This window comes from Zonotrichia albicollis, chromosome 1, assembly GCF_047830755.1.
Source record: "Zonotrichia albicollis isolate bZonAlb1 chromosome 1, bZonAlb1.hap1, whole genome shotgun sequence".
In the NCBI taxonomy this organism is placed as follows: domain Eukaryota; kingdom Metazoa; phylum Chordata; class Aves; order Passeriformes; family Passerellidae; genus Zonotrichia; species Zonotrichia albicollis.
The window spans coordinates 117,077,422-117,095,935 of record NC_133819.1 but is presented as its reverse complement, the minus strand read 5'-3'; the positions used below and the strand labels follow the sequence as shown (position 1 = coordinate 117,095,935).

At 37.2% G+C, this 18,514-nt stretch overlaps 1 protein-coding gene across 2 annotated transcripts in view; it reads left to right on the top strand.

Annotated features, from left to right (window-relative positions):
• The window catches only part of NSMAF (neutral sphingomyelinase activation associated factor), a 45,064-nt gene that overhangs the window by 3,656 nt on the left and 22,894 nt on the right, over positions 1–18,514 (top strand). The window contains exons 2-13 of one of the 2 annotated variants that reach the window (XM_074551309.1): positions 6,277–6,366; positions 6,464–6,542; positions 6,634–6,701; positions 6,787–6,823; positions 9,568–9,618; positions 12,053–12,124; positions 12,484–12,531; positions 12,657–12,709; positions 13,208–13,337; positions 15,077–15,148; positions 15,961–16,069; positions 18,130–18,306. In XM_074551309.1, the coding sequence (XP_074407410.1) occupies positions 6,277–6,366; positions 6,464–6,542; positions 6,634–6,701; positions 6,787–6,823; positions 9,568–9,618; positions 12,053–12,124; positions 12,484–12,531; positions 12,657–12,709; positions 13,208–13,337; positions 15,077–15,148; positions 15,961–16,069; positions 18,130–18,306 (986 nt within the window). The remainder of the gene's footprint in view (positions 1–6,276; positions 6,367–6,463; positions 6,543–6,633; positions 6,702–6,786; positions 6,824–9,567; positions 9,619–12,052; positions 12,125–12,483; positions 12,532–12,656; positions 12,710–13,207; positions 13,338–15,076; positions 15,149–15,960; positions 16,070–18,129; positions 18,307–18,514) is intronic. The other variant, XM_074551317.1, reaches the window with a different exon arrangement.

The following is an 18,514-nucleotide window of genomic DNA, read 5'->3' as shown; positions in this document are numbered from 1 at the left end:
GGAATGACATCATACAAGCTGAAGTCTTGCAAGTGTTTTCTTGCTACTTAGTGCCGAGTTTTCTTATGCATCTTGGGTGTGTTCTTGACTCATATTCCTCAGACCTTTTCTGAGTGGCAATTATTTGCCAGCTCTTTGAAAAAGGAAGTAAGTTCTGTTTTTCTTGGCAAGATGGTTACCTTTTTCTTTTTTTTACCTGTAGCTGCTTCTCAAAGGAATACTGATTCCCTACATAAGAAAATACCTTCCCACTGACTGGTGTATGAATTTTTCAGTTATTCTTAATATAATCTTTCTGGGAGTACACAAAAACAGGAATTTGAAATAGGTCTTCAAGCTAAATTATGTTGGCATGCTTTAATTTGCCTCTCCCCTTAAGTATAGGTGCTTACCTTTTAAGCTCAAACAGCTCCTTATAGACTGTTAAAAAATTAATTCTTTACCAGATATTGTGTACTTTTAACACTGTGTGGGGATTGAAGATGTTCCAGCACAAAAGCTCTTAAAGCCTCCATTAAAGTTATCTGTGAGGAGGTAGAGATGTGTGTGTCTACACTGTACCAGTCATCTCTTGCTGTAGCTCCCACTGCCGCAACATACACCCTTGGACAGACAGACACAACTATGGCTGAAAATCTTTTTCCATTTTGGAACTGGGAGACTCCTTGTGTTATTTAAGTTGGTGGTGTTGGTTTTTCCAGCTGTGTGAGTTGTTATAATAAAAGATACTCCCTTATCTAACATGTTCTTCTTTCTTCCCTCTCCAAGATGTTGCTGCTGTTGATTTTTGGATGTAGAACTTACACTGTTACACACCTGAAGTTTAATGCAAGTGCCTTTCTACCCACTCTAAAACTCAAAGCTTTCCCATAGTGTAGTGGTGGCTACTGATTTATTTTACACTGGAAAGGGAAATTACCTCATTCCTAGCATCTCTTGATAGCAAGAAAATAGGCTGTGTGGGTTTGCTGCATTCCAAAGGGTAAATCTTCTTCCTGACCACCTTGTTCTTGTGCCTGACCCATTCTCATGGTACTGTTTCTGGTGTTTTGTGTACCCTTCCATGTACAAAACTATCCTGGGAAAACTCCACAGCTCTGAATAGATGCTTGCATTATGGACTATCTGCTAATGTGATAACTTTTTAAGTCAAAATTGGCTGGTCTCCACAACTGGAAGTAGTTTTTAAAGCATTACAAGTGTGTGGGACTAGCAAAGCTACTGAAAAGCTACCGCTTTTTCTTTTTTCCTTCAATTTTTATTTTTCAAATATTACATGTAGTAAGAAAATACAGTCATCTTGGAAGCTCTCTGGCAGTTTTTTTGCTGTTGGTGAGACATTGAGGATAAAGGCTGGACTGTTAAGAGGCTATAGTATAAGGCATTGAACATCTTGCAGAATCTCAACCCTTACAGCTACTTCCATGGGCTTTGAACTTTTTTGAAAATCTTGTCTAATTTGTGTCTGTGTCATTTTCAAAACATGTTGGCTTTTTTTTTTTTTTTTTTTTTTTTGGATAGCCTGGTATGTCAAGTTCATTATAGAAGGAAAAAAAAGGTCAGTCAGTGATCCCTGAAGACATGCCTGTGGTTTACTGACTTAATCAGTGTGTTGCAAACCATTGAATACATAGTGGCCACAACATTTGTGGGCATAAACCTGTCTTTATTAGGGCGTAAGCAGAAAAACATCCTGTAATAAACTTTAGGGTGTGAGTTTTATGGCTGGATTTCAAATAATTTTGTGTCAACAGATTATTGAGTTGCTTTCCAAGCTATAGCATTACCTTTCTCTAAGTAGATTTTTAATAAAAAAAATCACTAATTATTTATACTGGGAAGTTTTGATTAACAACTGGGCTATTAATTTTGAAAATGAATCAAAATTACCACTTGCTGGTAATAAGAAAAATGTCTCAAACTGGATCCTTTTCTGTTTGTGATACTTGTTTGTTACTGTATTACAGGAATACAAAGTTTTAGAGCACCAGGCAAAGGTGTTTAATAGAAACTTGAAGGGATCTTCTACGAATATGTAAGAACCAGAACTGGACTTTGTTTGTTTATTGATTTATTTGTTGGGGTTTTTTTAGATGCTGCTTCTTGCAGATAATTTTAAAATGAAAAAAAAATTAAAACCCTTTTTCATTTGAGATACAAAGCATTTTTGTACCTTACCAGTTAAAACTTTTGATTTGCCTGACTAATTGCTTAGATTGAGAGGTTTTTACGTCTTGGGATTGGACTTGAAGGCAAGGAAGGGTAGACTGGGGACAGACTTACTTATTGTTACTTGTGTTGGCATTGATTTTTTTGATCCAGGTTGCTATTCCAGGTCAGTGTGATAAAGTCATGGGCTTACAGTGTGTGCTGTTAATTACACAGCACTGGGAACAGTACAGCTGCTCAGTGGCTGAAAACCAAAATATAGTTTTCAACTCTTACAGGTTTAACCAGTTTCTTATACAGGGTACCTCATGCATTCTCTGCCTACTGTTACTTTTTGATTTTTTTTTTTAAATCTTCCTATCATGTGCAGAATTACGTTACTATTTTAAAAGTATGCTAAATTTTAATTTTAAATGTATTCATACAAATTCTTGTTGTAGGACCACACAGCAGTTGATAGTATATAAATTTGGTGTGCCGATCATCTTGATATCACAAGTGTCTTTGGAATACTTCCTTTAGCTCTTTGGAAGGCAGTCAGCCCAAAGGCCAGCTGCTTAGTTGCATGTTGAAGATCCCCATTGCTGTAATTTTATAGCTATTATGATTGATCTCCTGATTTTTTTCAGGCCTTCACAACACTGTTCAGGCCTTCACAACACTTCACAACATGCCAGAGTTGTGATCTGTGCCCTTGCTGTTTGTAGATACTTGTTAAACCTCCTGGCAAGCCTGAAGCATCATTATGTGCAGTGATGGTTCTCCAGCGGGACCCTGTTGATACAGTAACTATCAGTGGCTCTGTTTATTTTATGTGAAAGGTACTACTTCTGTGAAGATAAAAAGCTGACTGTACTCTAGTAACATGTGATGAAACTTGACTTTTCTTTGACAGCTCTATGGATCATTAACACAGGCAAATTAAGTTTAAATACTTGAGCAGTAAAGACTAGGATGAGTTGAGAAATTCCAGAAGGTTATTCCAGAGATCATGCATCATAATCTTTAGAGTTCATTATTAGCAGTAACTTGAACTGGTCTAGATTTGTTAGCCATTAGTGAGATGCAAGTCTGAAAATTTTGCTTTCACTTATGGTATTGTATTGATTTTAAAAGGGGCAGTTTTTGTGACATTTGTGGAGATTTGATATCTGGGCTCTGTCTGCCTGCAGAAGTGACTTGTTGCAGCCTCACAATATAGCAAAATGCAGTTGGAGTAAGTGGACTTGCAAGTAGAGTAGCAGCAAACGTAGAAATGCCAGGAAGAGGCTTCAGAATTACATGGAAGGCTCTGCAGAGTGAGAAGGGGAGATAAATATGCAAAATGCACTTAGCCTATATGATGGACCGTGTTTGAGGAAAAATGCTTTAACAGCTTCCAGCACAGCCTTACAACCCATTTTCCAGAGAGCAAAGCTGAGGTCAGTGAGCAGGAGATCATTGCACAGGAGGTTGCTGGTCTCCAGCAAGAAGCTCTACAGCCATGCTGTCTCTGTAAGCCTGGAGAATGAGTACTCATGTGGGAGAGACACAGAGAGAATAGCAGAAGATAAACTGGATGCTGCTAGCAAACATGGTATTTAAAAAGGAGTAAACCTGCAGTTTCCCCATAGTACCTATGTAGCCTACATAGAGTTTATCTTGAGTTTTTGTGCATATCTTTACTTTTTTTTTTTTCCTTCATGACACCATCTGGTTCAGCAGCAGTAAGTGTTATGCTGGGGAAAGCATATCTCAAATCCTTGCCTACAGCTTCTGGTTTTGGGAAGGTGAATTGATTTATAAAGTGACAAGCATACAAAGATACAATAGTTTCATAGAGGTAGTTATAATGAAAAATTTCAAAGAGAACTCTCTTGTTTTATGTACTTTGGCTTATGTTGAGCATATTATAGTTACTGTGAATAACAGCCAATGTTTTGATATTAAAAACATCGTCTGTCTTGAATACATGAGGGATGCCTGCACTTACCAAAAACTTAAAAATATAGTAAATACCAGTGCTGTCAACAGGTGAATTTGGAAAGAATATAAAAATGTGAGGAGTTAGTTAAAAGAATAGGTGGAGATAAAAGAAAAAGACCAAGCATGAATAATTTCAGACATGCATTCTTATTAAACAGGCATTATAGTTTTCTTGGAAAAAAAAAATTTGGGACCATAAATGCCATTTGTCTGAAGCTCATGTTCCTTATGTCAATAGTGGCTGTTTCCTGATGAAAGAGGATAGATTTTTTCCAAACAAACCTGGATGCTACCTTTGTTCTTGACTTTTATATTTTTATTACCTAAATAATAATAATAATTATATGTATAGTATACATAGTGCGCTTATACATACTAGAAGAAGAGCATTTTACTGGTGAATTGCTCTTTATACATCCTAACATAGCTTTATTAAAAAGCTTTAAAAATGTGATAGAACTTGCAAGATCTGAGTTTGCAAAATCAGAAATTCTAAGTTTGGATGATTTCAGTGGGATGCTATGCTGAAAATTTGAATATAATAGGATATGAAACATAGTAGCTTCCCCACAGTAACTGAGTATAATTCCATATGGCACAGAATAACCCTGGGTCAGCTGTCCTGGCTGTGTCCCCTCCCAGCTCCTTGTGCACCTTCACCTTCCTCGCTGGCAGAGTGGGGTGGAGCAGAAAAGGCCTTGACTCTGTTTAAACACACTCAGTGCTTAAATAATTGAATTATCAACAGTTTTCAGCACAAATCCAAAACAAAGCCCCATAGTAGACACTGCAAAGAAAACCAAGCCGAGACCAGCAAAATGGGATCATAAAAAGACTGTTTTCAAGAAAGGAAAGTTAAGATAAGGCCATTTTAAAAAAGCAGCAGAGCAGTAAGACAAGGTATCTTGGAAACACAGTTTTGAGCATATAGAGCCACTGTTACTTGTAGTTGCAGTAAAACCTGTATTGTTATGTTCTGTTTAAGATAACAGCCACAACACAATCTTTAAGTACAAAAGATATATTTTCAATACTGTTTTTTTTTCCATTGTGAAATCTGCTTTTTTAATGAACAGGCTGTTCAATTCACTCAGTTCATTTTGTGAACTCCTGACATATTTACTACTGTTTGAATACTGCTCTGGGGACACTTGGTGTTTATTAGTGTTTTCACAGGCATTTCTAGTGAAGCACATCATGAACGAAGTACAAAAAGCTCAAAATGTGGGTGTAAATAAATACTAAGTACTTGTGCAGATCAGATCAGCACTTCACACAAATAAGTTGTACTTCCAACTGAGGTTGTTTTTGCTCCTCCTGCTGTGCCAGTATCCACAGGCATTCTCTACAGCTAAAACACTCAGTGACTGAGTGTTCACCCTGTTAGAAAATTGTTGGGTTTTGATCACTTGCAGCAGTTTTACTTAAATTGGTAGAGAAAGCATTTCCATGGTCCCCCTAATCTGGCCTATTTGCATTTGCTTGGTACCAATACTGGCATTACTATGATCCTGCAATTAAATCTTTTCAAAGACTTCAGTTTCCTATTTTTGTTTTGTTGTTGTTGAGGTTTGTTGTTAATCACATTAGTCCATGAAAAGGCTTCCTGGGGGCTGAACAGAGGTGTGGAGGAAGTACAAAATGTGGTTGGTGAGGAAGGTAATGCTTCCTCAGAGGGCATCCATTGAGTGACTCACTCGTGTTGTAAAATCTGTACCAGTGTTTTCACTTAACATTTTATACCAGTTTAATTTGGCTTTGCTTCAAAACAATCTAATTCCATCCATTCTAAGTGATTAGTTCCTGCCCTACCTTTTTGTGTCATTGCATATTTTACCTGGCATACATTGATCAGAGCTAAAGCAGAAAGCCTGGTTATATTAGAATAGTTTCCTTCTAAGACGTCAGAATCAAATATCTAACTTTATATGTGTTGGAAGAGAATTTGTTGATCTTCTTCACATGTACACAAATTTCCATATAGGTTGTTATTTTAAAAAGTTAAATTAATTCATTATTGGGGTGTGGGGTGCAGCAAAGAGATCAGAGAAAACTTTCTGAACACCCAAAATGTTTTATTAAGAGTACTAACTGTTATGGTATTTTCTCTTAGAATAAAAGATTTTTATTTTTAATTTGTAGGTTTTCGCTGCTTCTTCTGAACCTGGAAGAATATTACTTTGAACAGCACACAGCTAATCATATTATAAATAAAGATTGCAAAGATGAAAGGTACAAAACTCTTACATCCCTTCACTTTTTGGAGTCATTCTAGGCTCATGTATCTTGAATGTATGCACAACTTTTTTGTTTTTGTTGTTCCTTTTAGAAAATTCAGAGGCTCTCTAAAAATCTGTTCTAAGTCAATTATTTTTGAACCAGATGACAATGTCCAGCCTATTATCAAGGTAAGCAGTGCAAACTTTAATTTCTTGGTAACTAAAGATTCTCTTTAAAAAGCTTTTAAGAAAGACCATGTATTTTTATGACTTGCGGCAGATACCGTTGCGGGATTGCAGTAGTATAAAAGCCCCAGAAGATAATGAAGCAAATAACCCTTTCACAAGGTAGGTAAATCTGGAATACTGTATGTATTTAACTTCCTTTAAAGCCCAAATTCCCATAATTTCAAATATCTTCTTTATATTTTAGGAATACACCTGGAGGGATTTCTGTTGTATGTAGCCAGGTAAGACATGCATATAATAGATTCTTGATGTATAAATGGGTGAGGTTACATAAATGAGCAAGCCTATGTTCCTTAATGGTATTTTTCCTCAAAGCTATAATCTAAGAGTGGGAAGTTAACTGAAAACCGAACTAATTAGTGTCAAAAACTTAGCATTAATGTGAGACTGTTGATGCTGGAAATTGCAAACTGTTAATGACTTAATTTAGTCATTAATTCAATAAACAGAACATTTTTTCCCTGTGCATTTTATAATGGAGCTTAGGGAAACCTTAGAATTGAATGAAAAAGAAGAATAGACTGTAATAAAACTTTATTGATCATCTTTAGTTTGATTTTTTTTTTTTGCACTGCTTTCATCTACTTTCTGCAGCATTTTGGGGTAATGGCAAAGCTATCTTGGTCCATGCAGTTCAGCTTTGTGAAAACTCTTGACTGTGCTGTGTGTCCATCAAATAGTTTTCAGAAGGTGTCCTGAAATATTGTCTTAAAGTTTCAGTCAAGAGTTGTGGTTGTGCATGTATTCATTCTTAGAGTTTACCAAGGGGATGCGCTTTAAATTTTGGTAAATTTCAGTTGATAAGTGTTCCAAAGCTGTAAAAGTTAAAAGAAACAAAAAAGTTAAAAAAGTTCATGTGTTCCTTTCAGGATAGAATAGAGTTGAGGCAGGGAATACGATTTTAAATATTCTTGTTTATTTCTAAAATCTGTCTTTACCAATGCCTAAAATTGATAGCCTTGCTAAGTTATGTGCTGTTGCAGTCAAAAACAAACTCAAGCATTTAATACTGTCTATGCCAGAGAAGTTTGTGGTTTGTGTTGTAGTAACCAGTATATTTAGTTTCATTTTGAAACCGCTTCTGTGAAAAATACTGTGTAATCTATTTTTGGAGTTGGCAGGTTTTCTATGTACTGAGTGATTTTTAAAAACGTATTTCTAACTCCTCCAGGCAATGCTTCCACCATACATCATTACTCTTGTAACAAGCCAGAAAAACAAGGGATTGTAAGAAACATTTTATAGGAAAGAGGAATTAAGTTCTAAGATGGCAGGTGTGGTTAGCACACTTCACTCCTCCATTTGTAGCTTGCCAGGCATCTTCCTATCTCTGAGGAAATGTTCTGAAGTACTTGGATGGCATCATAAATGCTAGTATTTTGTATAAAAGGCATATGGACTTCCAAGTGTCAAGTAGTCACTAGTTGTAATTATGACAGATCATGATGTAATTAAAAAGATGGGTTTTTTAAGTAGAATTTTGGCCTTGTAGGAAACCACACATAGGGAAAATCTTAAACATCTTTGCCTTTTAGAATCAGAAAAAATTGTTAGTACGTAGCTGGATAAACAGCTTTCCCTTATGTAATAGACAACTTAGAACTAATGGCTTTAAAATATAGTAAATGGGAGTAATAATTTGGTATTATTTCAGTATTTATTCTTGAGATAAAACTGAGAGAAATCCTCCAAATATAGGAAATTAATACAGTGTGCTTAGGTTTTTGCTCTGCCTTCAAGTAAAGAAAACCAAACCATTGTGTCTACTTCTTATGTAATGTAGAGTACTCAGTGTAGTTATCCTGCAGAAGAGCAATGAATGTGAAGCAGATTTCTTATTCTGATTCTTCCATGTCCTGATTCAGGTCTGTACATCATGATGTCAGATGAAAGGCACTAATTACCATTGTTTTTAATGTAGCACTTAGAGAGGCATGCTGAGTTTATGGGCTTCCAAGCCTGCCACTTGCTTTGTTCTAGCTGGATGTTTCTTGGAGCGGTCATGGGCTGAAGGTTGGTTCTGTTGTCAGCTGGGGGAAGGCTGTATGTAGCAAACAGAAGGATTCTGAATGAACTTGCCAGTGTAGAACTGCAGGTGTGCTGCCTATAGGAGGGGAACTGAGGCACTGGGAAGGGACCTGTGATCATCCAAGTTTCTTGGGCCCGGAGTAGAACACAGTAGGTTATGCAGTTGTCACCCCAGGACAGCAGTCCAGTGTATTTTGTTTGGTTGAGAACCAGTCCTGAGCTTAGGCCTGAGGTTTAGCGAATTTGAGCCTTCTCTACAGGCAGCAAAACCATAACTTATTTCTGGCTTGTTGCCCTTTAGATAGTGGATAGTAAGGCCCAGCGTACAAATTAGTGTGCTACCAGTCAGGTCTTTTTATAGGAGTTGTGAGAATGTGCTGAAGAAGGAGAGTAGTTTTATGTGGGTTTTGGAGAGGAAAGAGGTTCTCAGAGATGAGGCTAGCACCAGAGAAATAAAACTGTTCAAAAGCATGGTATTGGATGAGGGAGGAAATGTGGTGTTCGTTGTGGTTGGAGCTGGAAGTGAAACGTTTAGCAGCAGAAGAAAGGCATTCATTTGAGAAAGTTTGCACAGGGTGTGTTACGTGTTGCCAGTCTGGAGTAATTCCTGTTTGGGCAGAACCTTGAGCCACTAAAAGAGGGGAAGGATCTGCCCCTCTGAATGTAGCTCCTTGAAGATCATATGATTAGGATAAAAGCCCACTAATCAACTGTGTAAGTAAGCCTCTGAACAAAATTGGACTCTTGCCTTCCTTACAGTTAGCTGATGTAAAAGCTCATTGTTTTCCTGCAGTTTATTTGGGGTAGTTAAAGCAGGATATTACAACTCAGTGTTTTGCTTGCTTAAACAGTGTTCTTAGCTTTATATTTACCAGTACTTCTGATTAATTATATTATTTTTTAAGGTGTGAATCTGTAATGTCTGTTATTCTTTCAGGTTTTTCTCATTAAAGAAAGAAATGTTATTGCGCCCTATAAAACAGTAAGAGTAAGTATATATTTTTTCACCGCTTTTAGCGGAGTTTTGTAAGAATTTATGTTGTCATTTCTGAAAGAGTTAAGATAATTATCATTTGAGAAATATGACAGTGAAACTTTTTTAAAAAGTATTTTTAAAAAAATATTGAAAAAGCATGTCAGAATTCTTCTGTGATGGCTTTCTGATACTTCTTGGACGACATGCTGCAGGCTTGACACTTGCTATTTATCTTGATGTGCAGCTCTATGGGCTCAACAGCCAGAGCTGTCAGCTGAGTGCTCATGTACAGTGGACCCTGCATCCTGGCTAAGTGGCATCTCTTCAGTTCTGCTCAGACTGAGATTGCTGAGTTTCTGCTCAGATGAGAGATTGTTAATTGATACTTCCCAGCTGAGTGTTTCTCAGCTCAAAGAAATGGTGGGTCAGGCTGCTCGCAGCAGAAATTGGAGCTTGTTCGTAAGCTGCTTTCTGCTGATAGGGTCGGTCTGCTCCATTTCTGAGCCTGGAGGATTCAAGGCATACAAGTAAGGGTTTTTGCTTAAATTGTGAGATTAGTTAAGACACAAATGCAAAACTTTTATTTTTCAGAGTTAATTCACTTTTTGCCCAAGAGTTGAAAAAGATAGAATTATATTTCTCAATGTTTTTGTTTAAGTAGGAAACCTCAAGAATGATGGAGTCTATAAATCTGTATTACTGTAGTGGACAGCAAAAAGACAAGAGAGGATCTCTGTTCTCTCAACAAGGGCTTTGGGTTGGTTTTGTGATTAGATCTGCCTCTGAACTAGTACTTAACAGTTTTTTTTTCTTTGTTTTTTTTTTTTTTTCTGGTAATTCTTCATGTGCTGAACCTGTTTTGTCTTCTAGTCTTTCTGTGATCTGTTTTGCAGACATGTACAAGATTTATTAAGTATCAGACAAATACCTTATCTCATTGCCAACAAAGTGGAAAAGGAAAGAATCAGAAGGGTTGTTTGGAAAGCTCTTCTCTTCATTTTCTTCTACGTTATGATTCATCCACAGCTAAAACATTTCTGACAGTTAACCATCACAATTTACTCCGCTGAAGTGCAGTTTTTTCTCTGCATTTTAAAACAAGAAATCTAATTCACCTTCAATCTTTCCTGATTTTTTTTCTGTTGCTGCTAGATATCTTCTACTTGAATTGTTGCCAGTTCCACATGTCACTGAGTGCTGGAATTGAGTAATACTTTTTATCTTCCATGTCTTTCTTTGATTGTTTCACATCAATTACAAAATACTGAGCTCTTGTCTTTGAATATGGCTGGAGAGCTACAGAAACTGCTCACATAAACTGTCACATTGTTGGCTGTAAGCAATACTTGTAGACCATTCACTAGGATTTCTGAGAGCTGTTTTTTTCGTGTTGAAGGAAAACAGTGCTCTGGGTGAAAGGTTGCAGGGCTTTTATCTAAATTGCTACTGAATTTAATGTCTCCCTATAATCCAGTTCCATTTGCTTTTTGAAACATGCTTTCCTCTTGGATTTCTGTCAGTTCAGCTCAGATCACATACATTACACTGAAGATCACCTAGATTTTCATGTCTTCCTTCCTTCAGTTAAAATTAATCCAGTATCTACTGACCGATGTCTTGCTTTAGTCTTGCTGATCACTTTGTTGCTTTTTTTAAAGTCTAGCCTGAGAAATCACAAAAATGCTACAGAAACATGTTGATACAGTTTTATGTTGCATTCAGGGGTCATGAAAATATTCAACAACCTTTGCTAAATATGAGTTGTGAGTAAAGCTAGTGCCAGTTGATCCATACACATACTTTTAATATACTGAAGTAAAAGCAGGAATGTCTCCTATAAAATTACTCTTAAGAAAGCTGGGAAAACTTTGTAGGAGAAAAATGAGTGTGCCACATAAGCTGGTTGATGTGTTAGTGAGGCTTTTGTGAATGACTAGTCAGAATACACTGTGACTGGATTTGGGATCTTTTCAGCTCAAAACTACTTCTGTAGATGAGAGTGACTAACTTTTTTAGCCTAGTCTTTAAAGATTTGATGGGCTGGTGTCTTTCATCTATAAGAAATACAGTAGCTGTTTAAAATGTTACATGTCATTTGCTAGTTCTATATTTGCATGTGTTTAAAATAGATGTTAAAATATGCAGAACAGGTACTACTTTTCATTTATTGATGTTTGCACTACATTAACTTATTCACTTCAGAGCTGTTGTGCTGTATTGTATTAAACAACACTGCACAGAGAGCTTTCCCCAGGGAAGATATATTTGTAAAGAAAAAAGATCAACATCTGCTTTTGCAATCTTTGACATATAACACAATCTTTAATAGCATCGTTTTACTGGGTTTTAGAGTTTTATTATTTAGGGGCCTTTAGTTTTGTTTAATTTTTTTTTCCACTGAGTTCTATTTGAAATTAATTCGTAGTAAATGTACTTTTAATTTTAGGGTAGAACAGAACATTTATTCCAACTGGATGTTGCTTGGAAAGTAGGAGATGTTGTACAAACTCTACATCAGGTATGTGGCTATTTGATATCCCTGCATAGTTCATCACAGCATCTTTTGATTTTTAGTGTAGAGTTTTATTTGTACTCAAGGTGAAAACCTTGGATTATCTATTTCTAAAATGTGGACTTCAACACAGCATCTAGGTCTGACAGCTGTTGTGTCTCACATTAGCTCTCAGTGTGCAGAGTGGTGCTAAGCAAAGTAGTAACACGGCAGTAGAAGTGAATAAATATTTCCTACTTTAAAAAGAAATCGTAATAGATCTTTTAGTATGCCATCACCAAGAAGGCTAAAGCCCCTCCTGTTTTGTTGACTTCTGAGCTGTGTGGGACATCTCTGTGCAATTTCACTTAATGCTGATTGTTTAGCTTTACAGGGCTTCTTGTCTAGATAAAATGGGAGATCAAGCTGCCATGGTGAGTATCTGATTATTTCTAATATCCCTGCTTAATAATGAAATTGTCATATCACTGTTTAATAATTAACTTCTCATTGCATTTGAATCAGATACCATATTAACTTTTCTTTCCTTCCACATTAGATAACTGCTATATTACAATCACGCTTGGCTAGAACTTCATTTGATAAATACAGGTACTTTTCTAATCACTTTCTACTGGGAATCATTTTCATCTTGTTGGTTGATTAGTCTACTGCACTGATAGTTAGATGGCTGGTTGAGTTAGTCTAAGTTCTCTATTCAGAGAGTTAGCTTCTTAGTATTTTGAAGCACCTGGAATGTACAGCAGGAAATTCTGTTGAGAAGATAAATGTGTTACTTTGTCTCAAAAATGTTTCATTTCTCTATGAATTTGTTGCAATTGGGCACCAGTATATGCCAAATAAAACTATAGTTCGAGAGAAGATAACTGGCTTACTGCCCTGAGACTGGAGCAGAATGTAGCAGTGTTCCTTTCTGGAGTGCCTGTTAAAGTGGTGGTCCCAAAAAAGAGCTGTGTAAAATAGGCTTAGTGAAGTCCCCATTCTGATGTCCCAAGGCCATAAACTGACTAAAACCTTTCTAAGTAATGTAAGGGTGCCTCTACCAAAGTAAGAACTGGAGGTAAACTTACTCCTTTTCTTCACTTGTAGATTTCAAAGCATTTCTGAAACGCTGCATATGGAGTGTAAAGCAGAAATGGTGACGCCACTGGTGACTAATCCAGGGCATGTGTGCGTTAGTGATGCTAACTTGTACTTCCAGCCTCTTAATGGATATCCTGTAAGTGCCTCATAGATGGTCTTGCTTACAATGTGAGCACGCTGCCCTGCTAGTGGACAGTTTTAATTCTCTGTACTTTTTCTCTGAAATGCACATAGAGCACATCTCCAAGGCGACTATTTTCAGTTATTTTTAGAAGGTCATTAGTTTTCCTTTGATCTCTGCTGCATTCAGTGTATCTCTCTCTTTGAGGCTTCATTCTGTGCTAACTTGCTTAAAGTTTACCTCCTACTGACAAAGCACAAAATGTCCTTTGCTCATTCTCTATTAATATTTGAAGATCACTATTTGTTACATTTTATTTAAGATAAATTTCTACATCTTAGTCTGATACCATTCCAACTTGGTGAGAGCTTTACATACATGTAGTTTACTTTGGGAGCTCTTAGGTTTTCTATTAAACTGACCATTCTTTCTCTGGAGGAAAACTGAGTGTGTGTTGCAGACGGATTATTGCTTTGGAACTTTGTCATAGAAACACAAGTGATTGTCTCAGCTGGCCACTGACTTAGCTATGATCTGTGAAATAACTTTAATATGGACATGGGAGTAGCACAATCACCAGAAAACTTTAACTCTCAGATTAATTTTTTTTTCCAATTTGCTTGTCAGCATGTGAGATTACATCAGCAGCGCTGGTGCTGCTCCAGCTGGGTATGACTGATCCTGCAGGCTAGTGGAGCACAGTCTGGCCAGGGATGAAGTACCCACCTCCCCAGGGCTGAAGGCTGGAGCATTACTCTTGTGCTCTCATCCACTGGTACTCTGTGGGAAAAGAAAGGAATCTGCCTGTTTTGAGTGTCCTAAGGACAAGGAAAAGACAAGCAGAAGATTCAGGGAGTCTGGGGACTCAGACACGGGGAAAATAAAGGGAAAGCTCTGAGTGCTCTGAAAGGAACACTGAATTAGAGAGATAATGTCTGTGACAAGAGGAAGGAATGTTTGGAGCTAGTACAGAGAAGGGAAAAGGGGATTGGAGAAAACATGTTTGACAAAGGAGTAGGAATTTGGGGGACAGACTTTATAGCAGGGCCTTTTGCTATAGGCCAACGTTAATAGTTTTAAACTAGAACAGGCTAGATTTTAACTAGGTACAGGGAAAAAAAGGTTTTTACAATGAGGGTGGTAAAATACTGGCACAGGTTGTCCGGAGTGGTGGTGGATGCCCCATCCCTGGAAATATTCAAGGTTAGGTGGGACCACACTCAGAGTAACCTGGTGTAGTTAAAGATGTCCCTGCTCACTGCAGTGGGGTTGGACTCGGCAGCCTTTAAAGGTCCCTTCCTACCTGAATTACTCGGTGATTCGGCTGTGCTGGAAGTCCAAGCAAGGGAGAGGAGTTTCAGGGGGATTACGGTGCCATTCTGGTTCCAGGCGCCAGGTGGCAGCCTTGGCACGGTTTGCCCGGCAGCCCAGTGGCTCCCTTTGACAGAGTCCGTCCTGTGCTGCTTCTCTGGTGCATGAGCGCTGCTGCTGGTGACAGACCCGGGATAATGCACTGCTGCTTACCTATTCCTAAACTGCTCTGCTGCTCAGGCAAAAACCCACAGCAAAGACAAGCTTCCTCTTTCTAACATAACTGCTTAGCATCACTATTCCACAGCTACAATAACGTGGATGGATATTATTTTCATATTGCTAATATCTGTAGTCGAGAAAAACTTCAGATTTTCTGAGGAGGGTTAGGTAGAAGAACATAAGCCTACTAGAATGTCTCCATCGTTTCTTCCCCCCCACAGAAACCAGTTGTACAAATTACACTGCAAAATGTGCGTCGCATCTATAAAAGAAGACACGGGCTGATGCCACTGGTAAGCTCAAGTATTTGTTTTATTTTATTGTCTTGCTGTATATATGGTTTCTTAAGGAGACCAGCTGTAACAGTCTGCATTAGGTAAAAGCCATGTGTTCTTAAACTCTGTATTAAATAATGAACAGTTTTCAATGATCCTTTCCGGTGTTTTTAAGTGTTTCCTTTTCCTGTTCTGTCAAAAAGATGAAAACAGAGTGGATTCTGACAAGGATGAGAAACTTCTTTCATAAGCAGTCAGCATAGGAGAAGGGAGTACTGTTAGGGAGCAATTAATTCCATTTATCTCAAGCACCTATCAGGGGACAGAATGGATTTCTCTCTCTTGGTGTATTTTCTCTGGATTGATTCATGGAGGAAGTTTTGTCACTGCTTCATATTGAGACTAATGTGGAGTGATGATTCCTGCTGTACATGACTGAGGAATGTCAAGAGCTCTGCAGTGAAACTTCAGTTGTGTGCTTTCAGTGGTAGCACTGAAATTTCAATCTTGTAGAATTTTTTTGTCTCAAAACACATTTAAACCAAATATACTTTTTTTTTTGCCTAAGTGAATAGAATGATGCAAAGAATTAAATGCCTATTACCTAGGCTTAATCAATCCAGACAGAGACAACCTATTGGCTCAGTGTGAATTGAATGCTCTTGTGATTTGAAATAGAAAATTTAGTATGTTAGATTTTGTGGGCAAAGCTGCTACCCAGTATAGAGTTATGAGACTTATTAGTAACTGGAACATTCTGTTAAAAACTACAAGTACTACAGCTTGCTAATGATTGCTCTCATTTGTTTTCCCCCCCTTTAACATTTCAGGGTCTTGAAGTATTTTGCACAGAAAACGATCTATGTTCTGACATCTACTTGAAATTCTACAGCTGTCAGGATCGAGATGAGGTCTATCGCCTTATTGCAAAATATATAGGTTTGGAGTATTTATTTATTAATGTAGTGTGTATTACCTTGGGAAGGGAAATTTGCCTGGATTTTGCTCTATTAGTGCATGGGAAGAATGAGAAAAATAAACAGATATATAGGCTGTAACAATTTTTAATAGAAGTGAGCAGAGATCAGAATGAATGTTGTGAAATGGCACCACTTTGGTTGTGTTTGAAGAGCTAAGTGTGAAAGCTGAGGAGGCATTATTGAGGCAAAACTAATTTTTTTAATTTGCAACTTGATATACACTGTCATTTAACATCCCCCTTTCCCCCTTCAGAAAAAAACCAAAACAAAACAAAAATCAAACAAATGAAACAAACAAACCCACAAAATACTATCTTCAAAATAAGGGATAAATAAGATCCACTCAGCTAAATTGTGTTTTGCTGAAAAAATATAAACTAGCTTGTGCGTGGATCCCCCAAGGACTCAGTTAAGACCCTTTTGAGAAACTTCCTGTAATAGGTGGATTTCCAGTCTACACAAAAGTACCTGAAATTTTCTCAGTCTTAGGAGTAGTTGATGAAAATTACAGTTCTGAAACAGTTGAGTTCTCATTTCTAATAAATCTTGTATTCATTAATTCCTAGAAAGTGATGGTTATTTTTTTGCAGATTGTAAACAGAAACTTCCTAAAACGTGTGTGTCCTGGAGAAAAAAGGGAGAAAAAGGCTGAGTTTTTCTGTAATTTGAAACATTGAAGTACATATTTACTGCCAATATTGAAAATGTTTATGTAAATTTTTTGCTATTTTATTATTGTACCGGGACTCTGGTTCTGTTTCAATGAATTCACCTAAATATCAGTTGACATTTCCCTCCTGCTTCACAAAGAAAAATGGAAAGGCCACAAAGAAATGATAACTTTATTTTAGAGCTGTTTCAGTATTTTATATTTTTCTTTGGAAAGGAAATAGATTCTGATATAATTTTCTCTGTTTTTAAAATACCTGCATGCTGTTGCCCTGCTTCAGACTTTTTCTGGATAATTTTCTAAGGTGAAATTTCAAGATGTAGATGAAAATGATGATGATGTTGGAGCTTAGAAATAAAAAATGGTGAGCACTTTCCCTAGAAGAGTTTTTAGCACCTCGGTATCTCTCTGGCAGCAGAAGAGCCTCTCTTTGAATGTGCTAATGTTTTTTACTTTGCTAGAATTTAAAGTCCTAAAGTGAAGGAAAGATTGGACTATGTCTTTCCAGTGAAGGAAAGATGGGAAAATGTCTTTCCATCCTATGCTGAAATAGAGGCTAAAATAGAGGCTTGCCATAATCTAATCCAAGTTTCTTTCTTTCCATCATGCCATGGGTGCCATCCTTCAGTTCTATTTCAGGCACTTGTCCAGGTGCTGTATACAGAATCAATGGAAGAAAGTTTAAAAGTAAATAAATAACCCAGTTTTCCATCAGCATACCTTGACATTACAGCTAATAAGCAGGACAGTGCAGTTTGAATGTACTGAACTCCTGCCTATACTTCAAAGAGAACTCCAGGTGCATAATTCTTAGTTTTTTGAGTTTGGGCCAATTTTCTTTTCCTCTTCTCTGTTTCAGTGGATGTGAAATTAAATCCTGTTCATGTACATACATGACTTTTTTCTACAAGTTACTGATAGTGGGTGTCCTTGGTTACAGTAGGAAAATATATTTAGTTTTTTTCTTGACTCAAGCAGAACTGCTTCTAGAAATTTGAAATCCTAAAGGTTACCAGCTTGCTGAGAGATGTTCATGGTCTGCAAATATTTTTCCCTTCCTATGTAAATATTCATCCATTCTTACTGTGTTTGGTTTCAGCACTCCTTCTTTATGATTTTTTTTTTGGCCAAATGCAATTGAGACCCATGTGCAGAGATATTAAAAAATGTGTGGAGTATGGTAGCTATGGCAACACGAAGTTGCCAGTTAATTCTGACTTGTTCTTTTAAGAAACTGTGCCCTTAATTGATTTACAGTATCTTGCATAATGTTAATTGCAGTATAACTTGGGGGCTAAACTCCAAACCTCCCAACTCTTAATGTTTTATTTTATTTTATTTTATTTCAGAAAATCATATTGCAGAGCACACAGCTGAAAGTTATGTGTTGCAGTGGCAGCGAGGACATATATCAAATTACCAGTATCTGCTCCATCTCAACAATCTGGCTGATAGAAGCTGCAACGATCTCTCCCAGTATCCTGTATTTCCTTGGATCATAGCAGACTACTCTAGTTCAGTGTTAGGTATGTGTATATGGAAAAGCACCTTACTGCATCATGTGGTGGGAGGCATTTACACTGCATGGACTTGATGTTACAAACCTGGCATTGGTGGTCTTGGGTGTTTTCTTGTGGCCTTACCCCTCCCCTTTAGCTTAGGGGACAAAATACCTCACCTTGTTCTGTTAAGTATTGCACTCCTCAGATACAGATTATGTACCAAACATCTGCT